At 41.1% G+C, this 26291-nt stretch overlaps 1 protein-coding gene across 8 annotated transcripts in view; it reads right to left on the bottom strand.

The window, feature by feature from the left end:
• The window catches only part of fat1a (FAT atypical cadherin 1a), an 86074-nt gene that overhangs the window by 19897 nt on the left and 39886 nt on the right, over positions 1-26291 (bottom strand). For 6 of the 8 annotated variants that reach the window (XR_015776253.1, XR_015776254.1, XM_088075862.1 and 3 more), the window contains exons 6-15: positions 24763-24979; positions 23922-23990; positions 22183-22322; positions 13004-13279; positions 12489-12699; positions 7805-11878; positions 6988-7184; positions 6713-6866; positions 4623-4856; positions 30-416 (exon numbers count right to left, since the gene is read on the bottom strand). Coding sequence is in view for 6 of the 8 variants with exons in the window: in XM_088075862.1 (XP_087931988.1) it covers positions 30-416; positions 4623-4856; positions 6713-6866; positions 6988-7184; positions 7805-11878; positions 12489-12699; positions 13004-13279; positions 22183-22322; positions 23922-23990; positions 24763-24979 (5959 nt within the window). In the remaining 2 variants the exon portion in view is untranslated. The remainder of the gene's footprint in view (positions 1-29; positions 417-4622; positions 4857-6712; positions 6867-6987; positions 7185-7804; positions 11879-12488; positions 12700-13003; positions 13280-22182; positions 22323-23921; positions 23991-24762; positions 24980-26291) is intronic. The other 2 variants (XM_042484526.2, XM_042484525.2) reach the window with 1 other exon arrangement.

Consider the following 26291-nt stretch of genomic DNA (forward strand, 5'->3'; position numbering starts at 1 on the left):
AAAGTCATCTATTTAATGTGACTACATACCAGTGCGTGGGTCCACACTGAACATGCCATGTTCATTCCCACTGATGATGCTGTAAGAGATCTCTGTGTTAGCCTCCGTGTCCCGGCTGGCTGCTTGCACCCTGAGCACCTGTGTGCCCGTCGCCACATCCTCAGACACGGTTGCTGTGTATTCACGGTGCTCAAACACTGGTGGATTGTCGTTGATGTCCAGGACGGAGATCACCACCTGGCACAGCGAAGACAGACGTGGGGCGCCCTGGTCACTGGCGCGGGCCCTCAGCTCATATGTTGACTGCACCTCCCGGTCTAGGGGGCGCTCCAGGCTTATCACACCAGTGTGCTCGTCAATTGAGAAAAATCCATCAACAGAATCGGCCAGTGAGTAGATGATGTCGCTGTTGAGACCTGGTAAGACAGAAAAAGGACACTTCAGGGTTTTTTGCAAGTGAATCTTATATTTAAAATTTAAACAATCACTCCTGTTCATTGGGATGTGATATCTCTCAGTCTACAAGCTGGCAGGTTGTCCGTCTGCTCATTCAGCGATTTAACTGCTGGGCAAAATGCTGTCCTCACCAATAAGACTAAAAATACAGGACCTAACAAGCATATTGATTCTTATATTGATGTATTGATTCTTGAATGATTAAAATTGTCCCCCTCTGTCTTCATACTGAACCATCCATCTTTCACGCAGCCTCTGATAAACAGAGGCTGTAAACGCCTAATCCATGCCATCCTCATAACTCACGTCCTCCCACCAGCAAGACGCTCCCAGCAACAAGACAGAGACGGATCACAATAATAATCATAATGCCTTTCTGCAGGTGGCCCCCATTTGAAATACGCTATTATATCCCCATTTATCAGGTAAGTGCCCCCGTCCTCTGTGGATCTCATTATCGTGCAGGAGAGACTACCACAGGGAGCCCTGCTTATATGGTTTCCCATCACTTTTATCAGGTCTTATCATCCTTGAGACAATTGCTTAATGGTGGGTAAGTGAATTGTGCTGAATCTTGATTGGCTGTATTGCCTCATATGGGTATGTTTATGACTGTATGCTCATCTTGGTCCCATGGCTGAGATGTTTAAGTAAAGCCTAAATTATTAGTTGATTGATAAAAAAAGGAACTTTTTTGTCATATATTATAGTAAACTTAATATCTTTGAGTTTTGCACTTATTGATGAAAAAAAAAGACAAGAAATTTTAATACAATACTTTGGGAGGTCAAAAATTATATTCAAAAATTTTATTGACAAACAATTAACCAAATAATCTTAGTTAATCTTAGTAGGGCTGCCCCCTGAAAATCGAAGATTCGAAACATCAGCTGGACAGTACCACAATCGCAACATATCATGATGCATGTTTCGTTTTACCATCCCGCCATTACATCAAACTGTTTGTTTTTTCCGTGCCACCCAGAAGGTGTTTTCCAACCGCCCTCTACCGTGCCTGATTCCATGTGAACGCAACTTGAAACATAAGCAACAGGGATGCCTGACAGTCTGTGTGAAAAACAGCAAGTCGAATATTTGTATTGAACAGTCACATCTAACAGGTTTGACAAAATTCTGAGTTGGGCACAGTCCTAGTTCGTAGCTGCAGCCCAAATTTAAGACTGCACTTTCATCAGTGTAGTTAAGATCAGGACAGCACTCCAATTTGAATTTTTAATTTTGCCATATGGACATATTGGACAAGAAGCCCTCCTTCAATGTGTATATTGACAATGTTAGAAACAAAGTACACGTGGGGTTCATCATAAGTAACCATATAACTAATAACCCTACCTGTGTACTCTGTTTCCAACATTGCCAACATACATGCTGAAGAAGGGCATCTTGCCCAAAACCTTCATAGGCAAAATTCAAAATTCAAATAGGAGAGCTGTCCTGATCTTTACTTCATTGTTTCTTGCATTGAGGATCCAGTGCCAAGTCTAAAACAGTTTAATCATGACTTTGCGTGGTTAACTTTCATTAAAGTTAAATCTATGTAATATTGCGGAGAGCAAATGTGCTAAAAGCACACTGATCTTTAGAGGACAGATTTTGGCAGCTGGCAATTTAAGACTCCCTTCTCTACAGTATTGCGGGCAAGATGGTCAAGAACATGTATGGATCTGGTGCAGCACCATGGTGGAAAAAGCAGAAATTACTAAATTCTTCCACAATGGAACAAGATAAGAAATTGAATGAAGAAAATAACAACAGCAGGGAAGTGCAGAGAGCAAGAAAAGACACTCGGAACGAGGCTGAGTGATAAAGGATAAAGCAGAATCAGAGTAGGAATGTGTGCTTGCATAACTTTAGTTTATCACAGATCAAGGCCATCAGTCTGGATCTGTTTGTCTGTCTGGTTCATAACCATTCTGCACTGATAAGTACTGCCTTTCGGAGATTGTAACAGCAGGCTGAACTGAGCAGCAGCAATGTGGGTAAGTATCAAACATCTTCCAGCCAAATGGGCAGACGGATCATGGAGGCAGTAGCACACAGCAGCCGCTGCCAAGAATGAGTCCTCGCAGAGATATGCAGAGTCAAATATCGATGGTGGATAAAGCAACTCTTTTCTCTTTGGATGAGGGTTACATTTGGCTTCACATTTTGATAGTTGTCTGCAAAGACAGTTGACTGAAGCCTGAGTGAACTGGGTCAAAGCTACAATGCCTATTCTTCTCGTACACGTTGCTTGGGACTTGCCAGTTGTGCTTCAAGCTTGCGCCTAAATCAAAAAACATTAGTCAAACACATAAAAAAAGAACTCCTGATGTGTGCGATACCCACACTAGTGGGTGAAATACTAATCAAATCCTCCTCTGCTTTCACTCAGTGTAACTCCAAATAATTATTGCCCCTGGCTAAACTGCAGGAAGCACCTTTTTTTCTCCACCCCTCCTTCAAGTACCCTTATCCTTGATATTCAAAATGTGAAGCATATTTTGTGCAAAGCCTCGGGGAAGAAATGTCTTAATACCAGTGATTTCCTTTCACTATTTAAGGTTTCTCTCTGAGGGACCCAATTCTAGCATCCCTTTCATTCTGTCAAGCTGTCAGTCCACCCAAAACGAGGGACTGGAAAAGGGAAATAGAAAGAGAAGGCATCGACTCTCTGACAGGGAACAGGCCTGAATGGTTCCTGCTCTACTAAACTAAAGGTGTAATCGGGAGCGGCAGGTCCAATAGTTTCCTGGATTAAGTCTCCAAGAGCTTAAATGACTGTTTAAGCACATGGTTTAAGTTCTCTGTCTTATCCACAAGTTAGCTTCTAAAAGGTTGGCAATGCTTGCTTAAAGGTGAAGACGTCAGAGATAAATATGTGGTGCTGTGGCTTTGCACCAGGCAAATGGAAAATTGCAATTAGCCCTTTTGAGAATTCAGCTTGAAGAGAGAGGAATTTCATTAGAGTGTAATGGAGCTTTTAATTTGAGGGGTTGATCATTCATGAAATTCCACATTTGTTATCCTTCCCTCTTGCCATTTAGTGTAATGCAGTTGCATAAAGGAAAGATAATGACCTGAGGATCGTGAGTCAGCATTTAGCCAATATGTATATGCATTCTTTATACCATGATGCTCAAAATAGTTTTGAATCACACATGCTTTTCTATTGTGACCTTGACTAATGCCTTTGTTTGTGAGCTTATTGCCTCACAACTGACTTTCTACTGCCACAGCAAAAGCTCTAAAAGTTAACCTAAAACATAGTTTCAACATTTCATTATTTATTAACTGCACTGCAGCAATAATGTTAAGGCACCTCGTACTGAAAGACATTCAATTGCATTTTTCCTGCCTGAAGACTTCCTTTCACAAAGATATACCATGCAGGATTTTCTTGAAAAAACAATGATACATACAGAAGTGTAATCCCTCTCAATCATCACTTATGACCCACTATAGGTGCAAAGTGTTTTTTGTTTTTTTTTGTCTATGTCCTTTGCCTGTATTTTCTGATTTTCTCTTATTTTCTGGGTTTGGGACAGTTATGTGTGTGTTTTGCCACAGTCCTCTGGTGAAGTCAGGGCTTTATAAAATGGTATCTAGGAGCCAGACTGTAAGCAGCAGGCATCCAAAAGACAAAGCACTGAAAAAAACACATACATAATGAGGTGAAATGCCAAATGAGAGTCAATCGAGGGTTGGCTTTTCCTTCACTTTCACTGGCGAGCATTTTTACAAACAGTAACAATCCCTGTGTTATGGTATACCTTTAAAAGCTCACATTTCTAGCTGTGCTGCATGATTGTCTGTGTTCCATCTGACTTCTAGGGCTCAGGATTTAACCCTAACATACCTGTTGTATGTACTATCAGCAAGACACATGTGTCTTGATATACACGCTCTACAACCTTACATAATTTCACTAACAGCAACAATATGCAATAAGTGGTTTGAAGCCATGCAGGAGATTTCCCTTTTAAACAAAATCTTCAACATTTAATTTTCAAGTGCCCGAATAAAGCATTTGACAGGTGATAAAATTAAGAAAAATTCAAATCCTTCATTTAATTGACTGTCCCTAAACCTCTCCCCCGAGCTGCGAATGTCAAAACATGGCTTAGATACTATAATACTAGGAATGGCATGCATGTCAAACTCACCAGTATCAACATCGTTTGCCAGCAGTTTGGCCACATATGTGCCTATCTCTGTATTCTCGAAAACCGTAAAGGTGTAGGGATCGGATGAGAACAGTGGGGGGTTGTCATTGATGTCTTCAACAGTGATGTGAATGTCAGCCTCGCAGTATCGCCCTCCTCCGTCCACCGCACGCACTCTGAACTTGTGCTCATCCTGCTCCTCTCGGTCCAGGGGCTGCAACGTCTTCAATTCCCCTGAAAGTGAGACAGAAGAATTTAGAGAAAAAAATACACAGACATAAAGACAGTCACTCTTTGGGAATAGAGGGATGTCATCTGCTATTTAAATAGAATCAAAAACATTTAACGTACAAACAGAACTATAAATCCATGTAAGCAACCTAGAGATTGTGTTCATATGTAAGAGTACAAACCATGAATGTTCTCAAAAACTGTGACCTCGCTGTCAGCTGTCTACTAACCAAGCAAAAAACATCCAAACAACTGATGGCTTTCAAGAGAGAGAAGAGGGGAATAAATAAGTAATTGAGGCACTAGAGGAGGGAGAAAATGGCAAAGAGAGTGGGGGGGATGAAGGAAACCATCAGAGCTGGCAGCTCAGAGCATCTTGGAAGTGTCCTGGGATGCGAGGCAGCCAACATTACCACAACCTCTCTGGAAAACTCCGGAGCCTCTTGGCGGTCCTCATCTGCAATAATCCTACTTGTCTGCACTGAAGAAAAAAATAACATCCCCTCTCCATAACAGTAGCACTGCTGCTGGAAACTCAATATTGAAGGTTGCCAAAAGACAGCTGGATGGTATTGTTGCCTCGGTTTCCGTCTCTCAGCATATTAAAGCTGAATTTCATGATTATTTGGGATTCTATGCAGCAGCAGACGTGTTGTATGGCTGTTTAAATCTACTGGCTTACTTTGTTTTGTCTGTTCATGCTTTAACTTTGCATTTATTTTAAAAACAGGTTGGTGGTGATTAACTGGCATTGTTTTCCTTTCTTTTCCCCTCACTGCTTTCTTTTTTTTTTTTTTTATCCCCACAGCCAGATGGAATCTCTGATTTAAAGGGTCTCCCAGAAGAAATTATTTGCAGGCAAGAAGTATGGCAGTCATAAATTCAATTTAAGTGTGCAACTCTGTATTTTAGTGCCACTGTGGGTCTTTCTGTTGCCCCGTGGGGAAATGCTCTCGGCTCTTTAAAAATGAATAAGTAAATAACAACTGGGCAGAAGAAAACACGCTTGCCTCCTCGGCTGCTGATAATGATTCACACATACAGAAACACACACACACACACACACACAAAAAACATTTTGTAGAGGAATCACAATTCTCAAATCTTAAGAGTGTAGCATGTAAGACTGCTGTCAAGCTGAGCTGCCTTTTTGATTTTGTGGCTCGAAGCAGAGGGCCAATAGTGTTTCATGAGAGACTTTAATGTGAGTGTCCCACATACTGCTTTGCTATATTCAGAATAACCTACAACACTGCTGGAATGCAATCTAACTTGAAGACTGTGGACGAAAAGCCTTCAGAAATAAATAAAAGTCTTAATGTAGTAATCATTTACAGAGAATTACTATTTTACACTGACCACAAAACATCATACAATCAACACTCTTCTTCACATTCTAGACTGAGAGGGATACGTTCAGACAGCTTTGCATCAAACCAATGTGAGTAGTATGTGTAGATGAACTGTGGTAAACTTCCCTCCATTTAACCAGCGCCTAAATACCCCTCCTCCCCCCTCCGGCGAAATTCAGCCCAATGACGCAAGTTGATGCAAAACACATCATCCAGCTGACTTTTGCTAGCTCTCCTGGGCTCTAAATAAAGGCTGTACTTCAGCATTTTTGAATTGCACCCCATCTATGCTGCCACAAAGAGTATACAAGCAGGTCAAGAGACAGACAGACAGACCTCTTGAGCAAACCCCTCCTTTTCCTCTGTTTCCTCTGGTCATGTAGCACCAGTTTAAAAGTATATGCATCATTTCACAGCATGGACATCCTGGTTTCATTGTAAGGCCATCTTTCCAACAGTGAAATACTTCTTTAAGCATTTGCATCCATTCCTGTTGCAGATACCCACCTGTATCAGAGTCCATGATGAACAATTCAGATCCAGCTCCCTGGAGCTCATAAGAGATTTGGGCGTTTGAGCGGATGTCAGCATCTGTGGCAGAGACCTGCAGGACAAGTCTGCCAGCAGGGGAGTCCTCTGGGACGCTCTCGCTGTACAGTGACTGCGGGATGTAAGAGGAAAATGACAGAGGGGAGAATAAATTAAAATGAATTCCAGAAAGAAAAGAGAACAGTGAATTAAGAGCTGAAATTACAACAAAGTCGATTAAAGAAAAGCGCTACCTTCTCACACACTGGACTGTTGTCATTGGCATCCAGCACCTTGACCTCCACAACGGCCTTGGCAGTGAAGATGCCATCACTGGCAGTAATGTTGAGGAGATAATTGTCCTTCTCTTCACGGTCCAAGGGCTTCCTGACAGAGACCTTCCATTCATTCTGAATGTGTTCGATGGCAAATTGGCCAAGAGGGTCCCCTCCTGTTTGGTGTTAAAAAGAAATATACCACTTCAGAATGATCAACAACTCAGAGGCAGGAGAGCAGCCGGAGTCATTAAAAAGACACAAGGATTAGGGTATGTCCTGAATTTTAAACTGAACTCCACAAAATATCTATCAATAATTACTGAAATCATCTTTTATGTGCTCATCACTACTTCACAAAGCAAACCCTTTCTTTCTAAATTAAATATGTTTGGTACACAAGCAAACAACAGAAAATGAACATGAACTAGCGCTGGATGCTGATTCCTCTTGATATTCCCAGACTTGGCATAGTTATTCACACTTGCTAATTAACACCAGAGGAAGTGTTTTTCCCCAGTCTATTTCAAAGAATTATTCAGATAATTATACATTTCTGTATTATGATGACCTTAATATTTGCCTTGAGCTTTGGCAGATTAGGCGATAACTCAGACTCCTAACAGATAATAGGACTGTGTAATGTTTCAAAAATGAGATATTATCATCATATTAAGTGGCGTAAATGGATGATCCCCCCCTAAGCTCTGTTTATGAAAAACTGTTACACAAAGGAGTGGGGACTAAACTCTCTGGGCTTACTTATTATGTGTTGCGCAAAATAATAAATGCCCACCTGTGATAAAGTAGTTCACTTGTTTATTGATGTCCTCGGAGTCATCGTCTGTGGTGCTGAGGATGGCAATCACCCCACTGGGAGGAGGGTCATCTTCACTCACTGTGCCCTTGTAGATCTCCGCTGTAAAGCGGGGCGGGTTGTCGTTCACATCAGCGACTGTGACCTCAACTTTGGTGCCGTTGACGTGTTGGACTTTGTCGCCTTGGTCTGTAGCGAGGATAGCGATTGTGTATTTGCTCATCTTTTCACGGTCCAGCTCTTTTAAGGTGGTCACCCATCCAGTTTCACCGTTAATGGCAAACAGCTCGGAGATCTCCTGTGAGTTCTGCTTGGGGTCGAGGCTGTAGACAACATGGCCGTTGGTTCCAGAGTCTTGATCGTTAGCTTTCACTTGGATCACTGGAGTCCCACTTGGAAGGTTTTCCACAACGACAGCCTCATAGGGGTCGGACTCAAAGACAGGTTTGTTGTCATTGAGGTCTTTGATTTGGATGTTTACATTTACAGATGCCACAATGTCATAATTCTCATGTTTGGTTTGAGAAAGCAAAGTGAGTTGGTACCATTTGGTTGTCTCATGGTCGAGACTTTTCTGAAGCTTCAAGGCTCCACTATCTCTGTCTACAACAAAAACCCCATCTTCATTGCTCTCAGGAGTATTTCCCTTTACAAGGCTGTAAATGACTTGTTGCTCGCTCTCAGCCTGGATTACATCGATCTCTGTACCAATGGGAAGGTCTTCAGCAATTGTGTAGCGGTAATGTGGTTCAGCGAATTTGGGAATTGGTGTCTCTGGTGCAACAATCCTGATGTAAACCTGTACAACAGAATGTTTGGGTGGATTCCCAGTATCCTTCGCCCTCACAAAGAATGCATAGAGCTCATTTTCAAGTCCAATGAGACTCTCTTTAGTTATAATGACCCCAGAGGTTGGGTGGATCTCAAAGTTCTCACCCACGTTTTCAACATCTGCTTCGATTGAATATTCAATGTCAGCATTGCTTCCTTCATCCATGTCTGAAGCTGCAATTTTAACCACAGAGGTTCCCCTTGGGACGTCTGATGCAATGGTGGCTTTGTACTCGGCTGCCCTGAATTGCGGGGCATTGTCATTGACATCTGTGAGAATTACATTGACTATAGAAAAGCCCACTTTTCCACCGACGTCTTTCGCTATGAGTGAAATAGGAATAACCTTTTCAATGGTGTTCTCTCGATCTAGGCTCTCAAGAGTGAAAATCTCTCCGTTTTCATTGACCGAGAACTTGTCTTTTGCAAAGTCATTGACAATCTGGTATGTAATTTGCCCAAAAATGCCTTCATCGTTATCTGTCGCCTTTGCCTCTGCTACCAAGGTACCAGCAGGTGAGTTTTCAACAAGCTCTACCACATAATCCACCTGAGAGAAGGTGGGATTGTGGAAGTTGGCACCAGTAACTGTTACCATAACAAGGGCTGAGCTTCTGAAGACACCGTCTGTGACTGATACATTGAGGTTGTAAAGAGGCTGCATATGTGGTCTACGGTGGTTGGAAATGGCAATGGCGCCTGTGTGTTTGTCGATGGAAAAGTTCTGATCCTCATTGCCGGATATGATGGAGAACTCCAGCTTATTTGAGTCTGAGCTATCAGCATCAGATGCCTGGACTTGGGTGATGAAGTATCCACGTGGGGCCAACTCGCTAATAGTAGTTTTGTACGTGTGCTCTGTAAATACTGGAGCGTTGTCATTCAGGTCAGTAACGTCTATTGTCACAATGACATCACTAGAAAGAGCTGGAACTCCTCCATCCACAACACGGACCCTCAACTTGTGCTGCTGGATCTCTTCATGATCAAGAACTTGAGCTGTAGAGATTATTCCTGTGTCTCGGCCAATGGTAAAATAATCTGAGCTCCTCCCCTTTTCTTCAACCAGCTGAAAGAACACTTCTTGATTATTTCCAGTATCAGCATCTTTGGCATCAACTTGCAAAATAGATGTACCAATGACCGAGGCCTCTGAAACATTGGCATAGTAGGCCTTTGAAAGGAATACAGGGGCATTATCATTTACATCCTCCAGTATGATATCAACAAACACTTCCGAGTGGGCTCCAGTCAAAGAATCTGTGGCTCTTATGTTTAACTTATAGGCGGGATGTGTTTCAAAGTCCAGAGGCTGAATCACATGAATTACACCTGTGTTGAAATCAATGGAGAACTGTTTGAAAGGATCCCCTTCAGAGATGGTGTACACAATACGAGGGCCTTCAGAATCACTGGCCTGTACATGAAGCACAGGTGTGTGTAACTGAATGTTTTCGGGGATTTCAATGCTATAAAAAGGCTTCTCAAACACAGGCATTGCTTTGTTCACTACTGTTATTGGCACTTCTACTTCTGCTGAGAGTGCTACCTCTCCATTATCCTCTGCAATAACAACAATGACAAAGTCTGTGTTAAGTGAGTCCTTCTCAAATTTCTTTTTGAGGGAGATTTCACCAGAGGTGGTTATCTGAAAGTGCTCCTGATGTTGCTTCAGGTGATAATGGATATCTGCATTCTGTCCGATGTCTTTGTCCACTGCTGTGACTTGCCGAATGACCTGGCCTTCCTCTGCATCCATCTGGACCAGGGCGTGATAGGGAAGGTTCACAAACATAGGTTTGTTGTCATTCACATCCTCCACTGTCACAGTTACTAGAACATGAGCCCCGTTTTCAGATTTCTCCTCTTTGGTGACCTCAACAACTATATCAAATGTATCCTGTGCCTCACGATCAAAAGGAATCCCTGTTGTTGAGATTACTCCAGATGTGCGGCTGATTTTAAACCTGCTGTCAGGGTTCAAAATTCTGTAAAACAAGGGCTCATTCACCTGGTTCCCGACAGCTGCAATGATTGCAAGTGTTTTCTTCTCAGAAGAGTTTTCCTGGACAGTGGCTTTGTAAGACTCCCTGGTGAACTTTATCTTACTCTCCCTGTTTTCCTTCACATTTATCTTTACTGTAGCAACAGCAGCAAATCTACCATCTGAAACCCTGACCTTTAATTCATATCTGCTCCTGAGCTGTGTGACATTCTGAATAGAGATTATGCCTGTTATTGGATCAATTTTAAATTTATCACCAATATTTCCCTCAGAGATGGAGAAGAGAAGTTTGGAGTTTGGCCCAGAGTCTGAGTCTGTTGCGTTGACTTTAATGACTTCCACTCCTTTGTATGTTGGCACTATGACAGTTGTCTCATACAGTTCTTGGCTAAAAACTGGTGGACAGTCATTAACATCAATTACTTCAATGGTCACGTTGGCTGCCGTTTCTGCAAACAAGCGTGGCATTCCTAGATCATGGACCTGAACCGTGAAGTGGAAAACACTCTGCTGTTCATAATCCAAAGTTGTTGTGATTCTGATGGCTCCGGTGCTTGAGTCAATGGCGAAATAGTTATGTGCAAAAGGTTCGACAATTTGATAGATGAGCATGGCATTCTGGTCGCAATCAGCATCAGAGGCACGGATGACAAAAGGGGAGTTTTCACGGGTCAGAACGACACTGTTGACGGGGGCAGACTCGCTGATTACTCCTTTGAATTCCCTCTTGAGAAAGATTGGAGCATTGTCATTTTCATCCTTTAGGTGAATCAGAAGCGTTGCATTGCTTGAAAGTCCTGCCATGTTGGTGCCCTGTACGATGAGCTTGTATTGAGAAGTTGTCTCATAATCTAAAGCTTTCTGGGTCACAACTACTCCTGAGTTTGGGTTTACATCAAAAGCATTATTGATGTTGCCACCTTTGATTTGATAAAAAACAGACGACTGGCTGTCAGCTACAACCAAGCTCACAAAACTCCCTGGATGGACTGATTCGCTGACTTCTGCAGAGTACTCCTTTTCGGTGAATCTGGGGGCTGCGTTGTCAGAAACTGTAACCACAATGTGGACAGTGGCTGTTGTTGACAGAGGAGGAATTCCATTATCTGATGCCTTAACGGTGAGTTCAAATAGGGTCTTGCTGGTGCGATCAAGCTCTTTGGCTACTGAAATTGTCCCAAGAACAGGGTCAATGGCAAATGAGTTTGCTACGTTCCCTGTAAGAAAGAGACAACAAAAGAAGAGCATACTTAAGTGGCTACAATAGATATGATTTTCAGTCAGGCCTGTGATATAGGCCTGCAAAATGAATGCTACATTTATAGAAATAATAGTAATAATAATAATAATAACAATTTTGCTACGTGTTATACCAGGAAGACACGGTTAATAAGTATTAGTAATGCCAGACATTTTCCAAGCCACTGTCGTCATTCTAAACCCTCAGTTTTACTCAAAACAAAGCAAGACACAATTCAATTGCATTAAGTCATCTTAGCGATGTCAAATATGCATGTATTCAACAAAAAACTCATCGCCACATGTTACTTATTCTCATACAACAGCTTATTGTAGGAGAAAACCATCGTGGGAAATTCTGAGGGGGGATCTGCCCATCTCCCACGTATTTAGAGAGCCTCTACACAAAGTCCTTAGTATTCTCCTTCTCTTTGTAAAGTATTCCATTCATGATCAAGATTCAGTGGGCAGCAGGACTCAAGATGACTCATGCATCTTTTACGAGCTGATTTCATTTGCATGAATTTACAATGAAAGCTTTCTGCTATGAGAAAAAACATGTTGCGCAGCAATTTTGTGTGCATTTACCTGATTCAATGCTGTAGATAATCTCTGCATTATGGCCCTTGTCTTTGTCAAGAGCCGTGACCTGGAGCACAGCCGAGCCTACGGCTGCAGATTCAAATACACGGCCAGAGTAAGGTGTGCCTATAAACCAAGGTTCATTGTCATTGGTGTCATCCACATTGACAATAACACGCACAAGGTTCCTCTTAACTGGGATGTCCTGGTCTCGAACCTGGAGGAGAGAAATTTAGAAAGAGACAGTCAGACAGAAGGAGGGAGAAATACAATAAAAACAATGACAGACAACAGCTTGAGAGCCCTTAAGGGGCAAACTCATTCTTCAACAGTAACATAATAAAAGAGCAAATTATTCATATTTTGAAAAGCATAGCAAAAACAAGCTTATCTTAATTTCATGGATGTTTCATTTTCCAATGTAGTAAACAAATCCAAAAGAAACTCCACTAAACCACACATAGGAACTTCTCATGATTCATCAAACTATTGTTAAATTGTCAGTGTTCACTGGTTCATACCATGACAGTGAGGATGTGACGATGCATCGTCTCATGGTCCAGTCGCTCCGCTGTGTATAGAGTGCCCGTTCCCGGATCTAGTCTGAACTTCCTCAGGCTGAAGGGATCAGTGCTGCTCAGGAGTGTAAAGGTCAGTTTGTTCTTTTCGTCTCTGTCCACGGCGCTGATCTGCAGTACCTCAGTCCCTGCTGGTTTGTCTTCAGGGACATTCACCTCATACACCTGCTGAGAAAACTGTGGCCGGTGGTTGTTGGTGTCAATGACACGGATAAGCACCTATAGGAGAAAAGAAACATAGAAAAATGTACTTACTTTCTTCAACTTCAACTTAATGTTGAACATGTATTATGGTTTGATAAAAAGCATAAAGAGGATGATTTTGAAGATATTTGGGGGCACACTGTGAATGATAAAAGTGTCATCTAAACAATGAAACCTGCCAAAAATGCATTACATTTTATCAAGAATTTCGATGTGCTTGAACTGATTTCTTTTCACAGAAGGAACAGGGATCCTTATCCTGGGTTAATGGTCTAATATGCAGGATTCAGGGGGATATATTGGAAGAAATGCAATATCATATAATAAGCAGTTTTCTTTAGAGAATAATCACCCGGAAAATAAGGTTTATGTTTTTGTTACCTTAGAATAAGCTGTTTACATTTACATAGAAAGTGGGTCCTCATCTACAGAGTCCGCCATGTTGTGTCGCCGTGTTTCTACAGAAGCCTAGAACGTACAAACCAAACACTGGCTCTATAAAGGGTCATGCACATTTTTTACTGGCCACTGTATTTCGCAGCCACTCTGTGACAGGCAGGGGTCAGAAAAACACTGATTTTTAAAGGTGACTGCTTTATTCAGTGTTTATACCAGTATAAAACATCAAATCCATTTGGTTTGGAGAGGGGGGGAAACCTCTGTGGATAATTTAGCCCCAGTAAAAACCTCCTGAACATGAACACTGATGGAAGTCTAACCATGAGAAGTTGAGCTGGTTGCAATCTTCAAGCTAGGTACAACTAAATCCTCCTGAATCTTACACACTGCTACTTGAAGTGTCTGGAAGGGCAAGGTTTACATAGGCAAAACATCAACTACTTACTCCAAAATACTACAAGTGCATATGTACCTATAGTTTTGGAGAGAATAATAATTAAAAAACATAAATATTCAGTACAATCAAATGGTCAAAAGATGTAAAGTCTCTTCTCCCTGCGTCTACACACATACACACTCAACTTTTGAAACCCCTCTCTGTGTAGATATAGACCAGATCGATATGTATGATGGCAAAAGCAATATTTTAACTGAATGGCCACTTGATACTGCTAACAGTGGAAACAAGAAATCAATGCTGAGAAACCACAATGCATCTAAATGAACTGTGAGCTACGTACAGGAGCAGGTGATTAAATTGAGAGTACATGTGTGATAAACCATTTCACAATGAGCTGCCAACTGTAGAAAGTTAGAGGGCATCTCCAGGGACATTAACATTGTTCCACATATCTAAAAGCACTAAGTTTAAGTACGTTTTTGGATGGTTTAGACAAGTTTTAGTGTTCATGTTTTGCAGATTCAATATTCTGCTAATATATTCACAACTGTTCAGACTCAAATCCGTGAGACAAATCTCTACACATGTGTTTCTTGCTTTGGACAGCAAAAAGTGCAGTCACAGTGTTTCTTTTGCCACACACACAACAAAGAATCTAACATCCCCAAACTGTAAAATTCCACTGGGAGCATGTTTTATCAACACCAGCCACTCGTCTAGTGGACTTCCGACAGAGGATTATGGAGAGCTGCTGGAATGCCATCTCTGCTTCCCAGACCAGCGAGGGGCTTCTACCGTTGCCAAACATGGGGAACAAAGGGATCAGCCTAGATTAGACACCTGCATACCAAACACCAGGGGGTGATGTCCCGTAAGGAAACAGGCGAAGCCGAGCTGTTTGGTGTAGGAACACTGAAGGAGACTATAGTAACAAAAGCCCTGACCAGATGACAGCTCACTAGCTGACCAGGATTTGTCAGATCTGTGGTCAGCACAACTGCCCGCTGTTGTTTTTCTGCATTAATACTGTTTGTGATGCGCTGAGAGCCTATATCAGAGACAAATATAGACTCAATCCGACAGCACTGATAACATTTACAATCTGCTGTGTGCTGTGATGTTGGCAATGCTGCTGAAGCTCACAGATGTCATCTTGCAGGGGGAGCATTGGGCTGCATGCTGTCTGTTGGTGCTGCAAACTGGCTGTTTGCCACAAGTCATGTGTCATGAGCAACCCATGTCACACTGCTAATTAGTATGCGTAATGTAGAATAAATACAATTTCTAATAAGGACTTAACCCTGAAAAACGTATGAAATTGGCCCTCTAGTGTATGTTGCACCGTCTGCAGGCTGACAAGCTACCTCATTCCAAGCATGTCTTCTCATGACATGCCAGACATCATATAGCCCCAGATCTGCAACGTCTCACAATCCACCTTTTACACACACAGATGCACATGCATGCACCCACACACACGGGCTCATAAAATGTGCACTTCCACACATACATCCACACAGAGAGGCTGCCCAATGTGTCTCAATCTGGCCAGCGTCAGATAACACGTCTTGTGAATAGTGAGGAAGGTGGCAAGAGCTGATAGTGCTGTCAAGAAGCAGAAAGGAATGGAACCGGGTCAGTAGTATCCACATCTATCCACAATGTACTATTTTAGGTGGTTCAGAAAGCACACAAAAGGCTATTCAGCCTCCATATGCACACAAACTTGCTTTTCCCTTTGCAAGAAGGCTCTACAACACTTCAAAGGAACTTTGCCCCCAAACATCACAAAGCAGCATGATACAGCCTGACTGCGGCAGAAATGCTGGTGGAGAAGAAGACTCGGTAGTCTTTGTATATGGCTTCCTCCTGGGAATGCTGGATAGGAACGAGATTGAGACTGAGACACAGACGTGACAGATGGAGATACTTAAGAAAAAAAGTGCTGTGAGGGTGAGATGAGAGTATTAAAGAAAAGTGACGGTGAGAAAACAAAAAAAAAGCTGAGGGAAATGGTCAAATTTAGAAAACACAGGTTGTGGGTGGGAATGAAAAAAATACACGTACAAAAAATGTAGCTCAAGGAAAAAAAAGAGTCCTAGATACGATTGTCAGCCTTGATACTGAAGGCAAAAAAAAATCCCAAAACATATGAGTGAATAAGGTGAAGCTTTGAGTGAGACATAAAGAGAGTCTTTGTGGACTGAGATAACATGAGAAACAGGAGACCAGGAACAGATTGTGAGCAGAACAGCTTGAGGTGCTTGCACGGCCAAGGGAGGATGTCGTATAGCTGGAGCTGGGGGAAGGGAGCCTGGGCTGCATGCCGAGGCTGCCTTGTTGGCGCAGCTCCTGGCTATGAGGTGCCCGAGCTAGAATGCGGCACCCCTCGTCTACATCAGCTGATCCTTCTGAGACGCCTTCTCAGAGCTACAATGGCCAAATGGAAAGCACATAACAGAAGGGCCGACTGTTTCCCATAGACCTCCCACAGGCCGTGAGCTTCATGCTGATATCACCACTGGAGTCAGGTTGGACTGAACATTATTTTCAATTCAGTCATTTGAAACTAAAATAGACACTCAAAAACAAAAGTGTGCTTATGAGATCACAAAAACAGCCTTCTAAATTACGAAACACCTTTTGGGTTTTGTACCCAGATAAGGACACATGGGGCCTTTCATTGTGCTCATTGTCCTCCTGTGCCATGTGTAGGAGAGGAAGCCCCCCTGCCAGGTGGCAGGTTCTGGGCAAAGGCAGGGCACTGGCACCGAGCACACCAGCATGTTCCCAAAACAGGATTAACACAGCCCACTACCCACAGAGGTCCAGCGCTCTTGTTTGCATTCTATTCTACCCAAACAGAATAATCATCATCCCCACACGCCAAGCCAATAAATGTGGAGCCTTCTAAAAAAGGCGAGGGAAAGAAAATCAGAAAGAAAGACAAAGAGGGAGAAGGAGAGAAGAACAAAAAGGGGGGAAAAAACATTCCAAGGAGAGAGAAAATAGGACAGCCCGTCTGGCAGCACAGCCTCCACATGACTTTGATTTGAGGAATAGATAAGTCCAACTTTGAGCTTTCACGAGGTGCACTGCACGTGTGTGTGTAATCAGGTAGATTTCATTTGCAGTGAACTTCTGTGTGACTTGTTTAATAGCTAAACAAATGCCATCCCCAAAGAAAACAAACTCACACTTGATAATGAACAATTAACAACTCATTTGCATATGATTTCCTACTGAATGACCTCTTTATGGCTTCAATTTATGTTGCAAGAACAGAGATGGACAAATAGATTTCACAAAATCTGTCTTTTATGTAATAATCTACAGATTAGAACATGCAATCATAATCCTACCACTGTGTAATCAAGTGGATTGACTAAGGGGTCAATCTCACTTATCTGCCTTGAAACCTACCTCAAAAATTAATTCATTTCATTGTGGTTTGACACAATCTTTTCAAAACCATAGCCCTATGAGTTACTTGCTGTTACAGAAAACATGTACTTCCCAGCAAAAGGTGCATTTACAGTCTCTATTAACCCTCCCTGCTGACAAAGCAAATACTGTCAAAGCTGAACAATGTTATCAGATAAACAAGTTGGCAGCCAAAACACTCAGATGGCTTTCCTGAAACATGCAGAACTCAGTATGCTGAATCCACGGGACATTTAAGGCTCTCCCCAAAATATGTGCGAGTGGTCCGATTGGTGCTGTATGTGATGTATCACAATTTCAGGTAATATGAAGGTTAGACACTACAGTCAAGACGTATGGTACTTTCTCACTTAAATTCTGACTAAAAAGCTTTTTTTTTGTGTGTGTAAAATTATCTGTTATGTTACAATACATTTCTGCTTCCCTGTATGTATTACTAGCCTACTAAATTTTGGTAATTGTTACAGTCTCTGTATGCTTTTTATTCAGTCACCCATTTGGCTCTCAGCAAAACCCAGGCAACTGGCCTAAATCACACCACAAGTGTGGTTTATAGAGCATACAAATTCACTAAATCCGTTCCCTCTATGGAAAAGAGCTGACCTACAGCGGTCAGCTGGGTCTGCAGGACTGAATCTTACTGAATCCTGGCATTAGTCAACCAGAGAAGCTATCGGACACAGCTCTTGAAAATAATACATTCAAAAATATGCACATTTAAAATCTGCAGGCAGTGCAAAAGAGTGCACTGTTGCAGGCAATAAGCTTCATTTGATGTGCTTTACCAGCGATTATTCTTCGACCCATTTCTTGTGTGAAACTGGCGGTTCAATTGAATCGTGATGGCTTGGAGAGATGTGATTGATAAAGCTGATCATCAAGCAGCACTAACCGTAAAACTTTACATCACAGCAGGAACATCTGAGGTAGTGTATTAAGTATGATATCAGGGTTCCTACAGCTCAAGGCAAGGAAGATTTAAGGCTTTTTAAGGCTTTTTTCAGATTTAAGTTTAAGACCAATTTTCTAATGAGCAAAACTGAGGAAGGAAAACTTCATTTTGCCCAAATGTTGATTGTAACATACAACATGACTTTTTAACCAGTTGAAAAAGTTAGATTACCTTAGCCGAATGTTGGAAAAACAACCCTTTTTACAGTGGAACACATGGAAGACAATAAACATATTATATTTTCTATTTGGTTTACCAGCAGAAGTGGGAAATATGTGGCATTATTGGTCAGTATTCTCCACAGTAATCTATTTTTAAATTCATGAATTCAATGCCTTTCAAGACTTTTTGAGGATCTGCAGGAACCCTAGATATACTGCAAGTTTTTTTTTTTTATCGGGAAACCTACTTCAGGGTTTTGACATTTACTGCCAGTCATCAAGTCTTCTAAAATTGCTATAGTTCATGTTTCAAAGTTTGCTGTCGCACTGAAAAGATATGTGAGCATGTAAGGCAGTCTTAACGTTTTTTTGTAAATGATGTTTCATAACAACACCCTTTGCATTTCATTCATTTATATTGCTTTTATGTGTGAACTATAGAAATTAAAGTAAGAGTAAGTTCTGAAGTCTAATAAGTGACCCTGTATTTTTATATGAACACTGAATTAAATCATTCTCTGTAATGTGACAGGGTTGCTCGTGCAGTCGGTCCCACTGAGAATTGAGCTCCACTGAGAATTACTAGACCTTCTGAATAAGTTAACCTTTGAATGTGATTAATTTGACTTAAAATGTCACTGCATACAGTATTACTGAGGGGGCTTTTAAATAAGTGTCTTCTGTGAAGAGAAAAATCATGGCTGAGAAAATAGGTACTCTGTGGCTGTTTTTGAGGTTCTGCACTAAACTAAAGGACGTGCCGCTTCCTCGGATGAGCTGCAAAATGCCAGTGAAGGCGGCGCTTCATCCAAGGCTCAGCAGAGCACAGCAGCCAGATGATGAAAGGCTTTATTCATACGGAGTGACAACAAATAGATTCTTTTCCAGCTACAGTTCTCTGAAGCTCCCCTTTGAGGACAAAGGACAAAACATTTTGAATGCCACCATCCCATATGACCCAAACTACCATGTAAAAACCTTTGAAATCTCATGGACAAGGCATGACCGTCCCAACAAAACCCAAAGACAACTTGCATGCTTAAAGCTTTTATCGTGGCGGTTCAGCTTTGGTATCAGCTGGGAAGCAAGATATATGCAAGAAGGATTAAATTAGCATAATAATATATTAAAATGCAAGTATGCGTTGGAAGTTTCTTTGGAAGCAACTTTTAGTTTCATCTTTCATCAAAATGGTTCACAGGGTCTTACTGCTCGTCTTTAAAGCATTAAAGCATCTCTTCAGCTGATTTTGTAGTTTCCAGACTGGAGCATAAGCACACTTGTATATGTATGAGTGCAATATATTTAGTTATTTAAAGTCCATTCAGAAAAGACAGAGGCAATCTGTTCCTCTCTGAGAAGAGTAAGAGAGGGTGCACAGGTTCAGAGAGAGACGCAGCAGAGGAGGGAGTGGAGGGGGCTCAAGAATGTATACTTTAAAAAAAAAAAAGCCTTTGGCTAGACGGCTCTAACATCACAGCAGCTCTGCGTCAGGAATGAGACAATGGAAGATTCCTGGAGTTAAATGCTCAACTGAGATGGCAGAGAACAGAGGAGGAGGAGCGCTGACTGTCCATATCATGGTTTACAAGCTTTTGTTAACAAAGGAGTCTTCGTTAAGTCTGCTTTAGAACAGTCTTCTTTCTTTGAGTTAAAACATAACTGATGAATGTATTGAAGTCAACTGAGACTTGACTTGACACCTGGATTGACATCAGTCTGGTGCTGTATTCAAAGGCCTTTCACAAGCATTTTATCCTCTGAATGCTGAGAAAATTGGTTTGATTTCTTTTGAATACTTGGGAAAAATGCAATGAAAAACTCAACAAGAAAAGTCCCACAAATTGATAAATAAGAAGAAAAAAAAGTGAAATGACCTGAAAATGATCTGGGGCAGGGTTGAGGATTATTAGACATTATCAAAAAATGGGAAAATGACAGGATAACTATATTTCTTATTAATTATGTATTTAAAGAAAACACATTTTTGTTTTCTATTTTAGGGGCATTTCTTGTTTGTTTTTTACTTTTCATTTGTGTTGCTGATTTTATGGTAATTTTCTTGCAACATTTTAAGATCTTTTTCTCGCTAATTTTTTGGCCATTTCTTTTAAAAATGCTCATTGCCTTCTTTCCAGTCTTCTGAAATAAAGAATCCATCTTCTTATGTTTCAAAGGGTTAACGGACAGGTTTGTGGATTTGGGGGAATATTCTTATTTGCTTTCTGATATTAGTTTGATGAGCAGATAAAAACCACTCTCATGGCTGTACAGTTAATATGAATCCACAGCCAGGAAGTGGTTACTTTAGCTTAGCATTACGATTGGAAACAAGGAAAATGGCACTGTCGGGTGAAAAATCTACCTACTTTGGGTGTCTTGCCATTGCTGAATGAAGCACTGAACCAGGTCACAAAAACTACTGCAACGCTTGTAGAATACCAACTTGTCATTTTTACGTTTGGTGTTTGCACAGATAAAACAACCAACATAAAACATGTTAATCAGCAAGCTTTAGATGGGCTGACAGGTGGATTTTGTTAGAGCTAGGCCTTCACCCATTTCCACTCTTAATAGGGATGGATATTATTAGGATTTTATCATTACACTACTCCTATTAATACTCTATCAGCTCATTTTGATTATTTTATTAAAAAATAATCAAGACTGCTTTTTTTCTTATGGAATCATATAATTTGTATTGAGCAGCGACCACATCTATTAAAAAAACCTTTAAATGCATTTGTAGCTAAACATTTAGTTAAGTGATTAGCTTTCATTTATTAGCTTATTCTTTATTACAACTTTTAGCCTAGCAAACTCAACATGGCATGGGTAACCTTAAATGCTGTGAATGAGGATGGAGTGCTGCTAGCAAAACACTCAAAAACTACGCATTTCTGCCGACTGATGTTAAGCTTGAGCACCAAATGTTTTTATAAATTGCTGGTATAACCTCACTCTTTACTAGGGCTTATGTCAGTGTGTGAGTGTGTGTAGAAGCACAACCACGTCCGTCACACAAAGACAGGAACCGAGAGACAGAGAGACAGAGAGACAGACAAACAGACAGACAGACAGACAGACAGACAGACAGACAGACAGACAGAGGGTTTGTGATGTTGACATCAACTGCCTGATAGCCTTATTTTCCACTATGGAAATCTCACTCCCGAAAGCAATGATATCAGCACCAATAACTCCTTCCAGGTTTTAACAATTAAGAACCAGTTCCCATTTTATAAGTAGATCCCCTAAAACAACACAGCCTTACAGAATCATATACCATATTTTTTTTATCATCGGTCCATTTTTTTCATGTTCACATTAGAAATTTAGAAGTCAGGTCATGTAAGGATGTAATGAGACAACGGTCAATTTCCCGGGCCAGTTGAGAGCAATGATAACATCACAACATAAACATATCACAACAAACAGGACGGCTTGGCAAATGCCTCACTCATTACCCGTCCCTCTCCTCCTGCTATTTCTAACATGGGGAAAACAGAACCATGACAACTGCCTCATCAGCTTCCAAACGTTTCATTAGTGTTTCAATTACCTGGGTGCTGACAGTTCGTGTCCCATCTGTGGCTTCCACCGTCAGGTTGTAATTTGATTTCTGCTCGGCGTCCAGGGGCCGTGCAACAATCAAGGTTCCACTGGCCTTGCCCACGTCAAAGCGGCTGTCATAATTACCACCTGTGGAATTATTTTTTAGTGCAAACAAAGAAAGACAAAGATAAGTGACAAATCGTCGCTTGGCTGTGTGCATATATAGCAAGGTTACACAAACATGAGATGTGGGTGATGAGATGAGCATATAAACATCAATTTTCTGCCGTGCTGATGTCGAAGATATCACTAGCTTTCAGTGCAGGTTTGGTGTTTATCTTAAAATGATTCACATAATAGCTATTTCATGCAATTCGACCCAACACTCCAGGATAGGGACATGGTGAATGTTGAACTACATAACATATTAAGTAGGGGTGTAACAATACACATATTTGTATTGAATTGTTCAGTACGAGGATTTCGGTTCGATACACCAAACGTTACGTCGAACTATCTTATTACATTTATAAATTAAAATATACAGCTTAAATTAAAACATAATGTCCTCAGTGCCACTGCACTCAACAAATCGTGTGTGCTGCCTTCAGGCAGCACACACGATGGACCCCTCCCACCCCCCAAACCAAAATACTCTGCTCAAGTGAGACATTTTTGGAGGCACGCCATGTTAAGCTAGCTCATTGCAATACAGTGAATTATGAAGACAGTGCTAAGAGGATAAAAAAAAACAGTGGTCACGTCTGCTACACGACAAACATGCACTAATTTACACCGACTACACCTCAGTGTGTTTAAAGGTGGAACTAGATGAAAACAATGAGCAACACAAGCTACAAGCCAACGGTATGTCCGCAGCATTTAGGCAGCCATTCTCTACTGATTCAAACACGGAAGATGAAATGGCTGTGGCATCCACTACATTTAAAGCCACGGATTTGGGCACGTACTCAGCAGAGAAAAACGCAGGCTTTATGAACACGCTTAATGTTTTCAAGCCCCGTAACAGTATTCATTCACAAGCCCATTTCAGCCAGACAGTAATTCCTGCTTTGTACCAAACACAAAAGCCCAAATTTTGATGTTAGTTTTAATGCATTTAAAATAAAAAAAATCAAAGAATCGATTCTTTTTTTGTTTTGTTTTGTAACTACAATTACATATTTTATATTTCATAAGGAGCTGTTTTTGTTTTATATGATCCTAGGAAGACACCCCAGATGATGGGTCCTTCAGGTATTGCTCCATAATTGTTCAAAGTAAAAAAAAAAAAAAAAAATCATACATTATGATGATAAATAAATAATAAATTAAATTATTATTAATTAAAAATCTAGAAAAATTCTCTGGCATTTCTAATATTTTGCTGTATCGAACATCATAGCGTACTGTGACACCACTGTGTTGTATCAAACTGAAACATGAATTTTGTGAACCGTTACACCCCTAATATTGACATATTTTTGCATAATGGATGCTTAACACTCAAGGATCAACCACACAAGAGTGGATATAAAATGGAGCTCTAATTCACAAAATGTAAGGAGAGGAGATTTCCCTTTCTCTTCTGAGACTCGTAATCAGGTCACAGTTTTATGGAGGAAATGTGGCACATCATCAATCCAGCAGCACAACACAATTCAACCACAGTCAACAGGCAGCACCAACACAGTGTAGGATGATCTCTTAACACGGCACGGCCTATTAGGAGATCCCAGCAGCTACCTTCTGCTGTACAGTTGTGGTCACAAGCCATCTGAAGGATGTAAAACATCTCAGTATCCTCTACGCCGTCTTGCAAAAATCCAACCAAACAAAAACATTCCAGAGAAAAGAGGAAAGCGGTAAGCAGAGCACAGAAAGAGAGAAGAGAAGAAAGGAGACGTGTCAGTCAGACATTGATTAGAGGGAGGACAGGCTGGGAGGAAGGAAGAAGAGGCAAGCACTTTTTGAAAGCAGTCAATTTAAGTAAGTCTTCTCATGCATACAGTGCCTATCACACGTTAAAAAAACACATTCATGAGAAGACAAATTAAGTTTTAACACTTCAAAGCAGGGTTGCCAATTAAAATTTTTAAGGACATATACAGTATATCAGCTGGTTTACATAGGGAAGGCAGGAAAACTATCAAGATTTATTGTCTGTGAGCTATTAATTGATGATACAATTCTGTCATCCAATCTTCTCTACAAAGGCAGTGAGCAGTAGCACAAAATCTGTGAAATTGTGAAAAATGGTGAAATCTTTGAAGCTGGCTGACAAACAACTCAACAATTAAAATTGGCCTTGCCTTCATTTTATGCATGTTTAGGCAGATTAAAAAACCTTCAGTCGCTCACTGACACACTACTGGGAACTTAAACTCTTAATATACTATAAAAGATTACTATCTTTTAAATGACACTTTTTCAGTAGTTTTCCATTTTTCCCTGAGATATATCACACAAACACTATGTTAGTCCTCAAAACAGCTTTTCTACCTACGATGCATTTTATGACATGGAGCATCTCTACAGTATTCATGCACACACACATAACGACAGATGCACGTGAAGGAGGTAATACCTGTGATTTCAAACCACACAGGAACATCAGAGGATTCTGTGGCGACGACTCCCACCATGTGCGCCACGGGGTCGCTTTCCATTACAGAAAAGGTGAAGGGGGACTCCTCGAAAAGCAGGGGCGCTGCATCAGCCGGTAATTCTGGTTTGGGAATCCACTCGATATGCAGACGACAAGTGGAGGATTTTTGAGGGCGTCCATTGTCGACAGCTTTAATCTGAGAGAGAGAGGGAGAACGAGTGACGTTACACAATGTTATGTAACATTTTGTTGCAAATGAGTTTCTGTGGATCCTCTGCCTGGAACTCTTCAGAAGCAAATGTACAGGGAAGTTTGGTTATGTACAGTATATGACTTGAAAATACATAAATTCACCAAAAAACTTTATTAAATCTTGAATGTACTGTCAGTAGAACCACTGATTTGTGACACAAATCCAAAAAATGGGTTCTGTTTCAATTGTAAAAGCTTTTCTGTACTGCGATCTGTCAAGATAGCAATAGAGCTGGCATTTTGAATAACAAAACACCTTTTGTGTGGTATTCTTTTGTGATTTAACCTTTTGTGAGGACTTCAGCTCCTGTAAACTGTGGTGAGCAGCATCTTCTTACAGCAAGAGACACAATATTGGACATATGGGGACATAAAATCTAGGGTGAAAATCAGTTTAAACCAAAAAAAAGAGCCATAACAGCCAACTGTAATGACTAAACTAGAGTCAGATTCTTGCTTTTCTTCTCACACATATAACACATTTATTCCTCAGTAATTCTAAGACACTCATAACAGCTGCCATGATGAGAGGAGGTTTTTTTCCAGTGCTGTACACGCAATTAAGTCTGTTAATGGCCAAAAACAAGTCGCATCAATGACTGACATATTTGGCTTTTGATGACGCAGGCACTACAGTAATTCCTCATTTCAGCTGCATCGTACAGCTCAACTTGACTCAGCTCTTCTCACCAGGTCCTTTTCTCTGCTTCATTCACCACTGCAGATAGTGTCCTCTTAGTGTAGGTGAGATTCTCGGCTGATCACCACCAGTGACGCTGACTGAAACTGCTGTGACATCATTTTTAACATGACACTTACAAGGTCCTTTCATCGGCAACCAAACATAAGAACATCTGCATGTCCTCAATTGTACATTAGAGTATTTAGTGTTTGCTGTAGAGTACAGCGTAGCTTTACGTGCTGTCTGTATTTTTTAAAATCTGAGTCTCGTGTAAAATTGCGTTCACTTTTGACAGCTTTTAGCTATTTAAAAACTGCATATTTGTGCAGGATGTCCCGTGTTGCACAAGTGATTCTCTCTGACCATCAGTGGTTTATAATGTTTTAACTCCATCACCTAGTTAGAGCTGCTCTCTGAGAGTCAGAGATTCCAATCATTAGTCGGAGACCCTCCGAATGAGACTGTCAGTTAATGTGCTTTTGGGGGTGTTTCAGTCCCAACATGTAGCCTCAGAGTGAGCGCTCCTCTCTTTCACTTGAACCCAGACCCAAGGTGAGTCTGAGTGAGTCGGAGG

The sequence above is a fragment of the Plectropomus leopardus genome, chromosome 3 (assembly GCF_026936395.1).
Source record: "Plectropomus leopardus strain MGB_pleo_1.0 chromosome 3, ASM2693639v1, whole genome shotgun sequence".
Taxonomy (NCBI): domain Eukaryota; kingdom Metazoa; phylum Chordata; class Actinopteri; order Perciformes; family Serranidae; genus Plectropomus; species Plectropomus leopardus.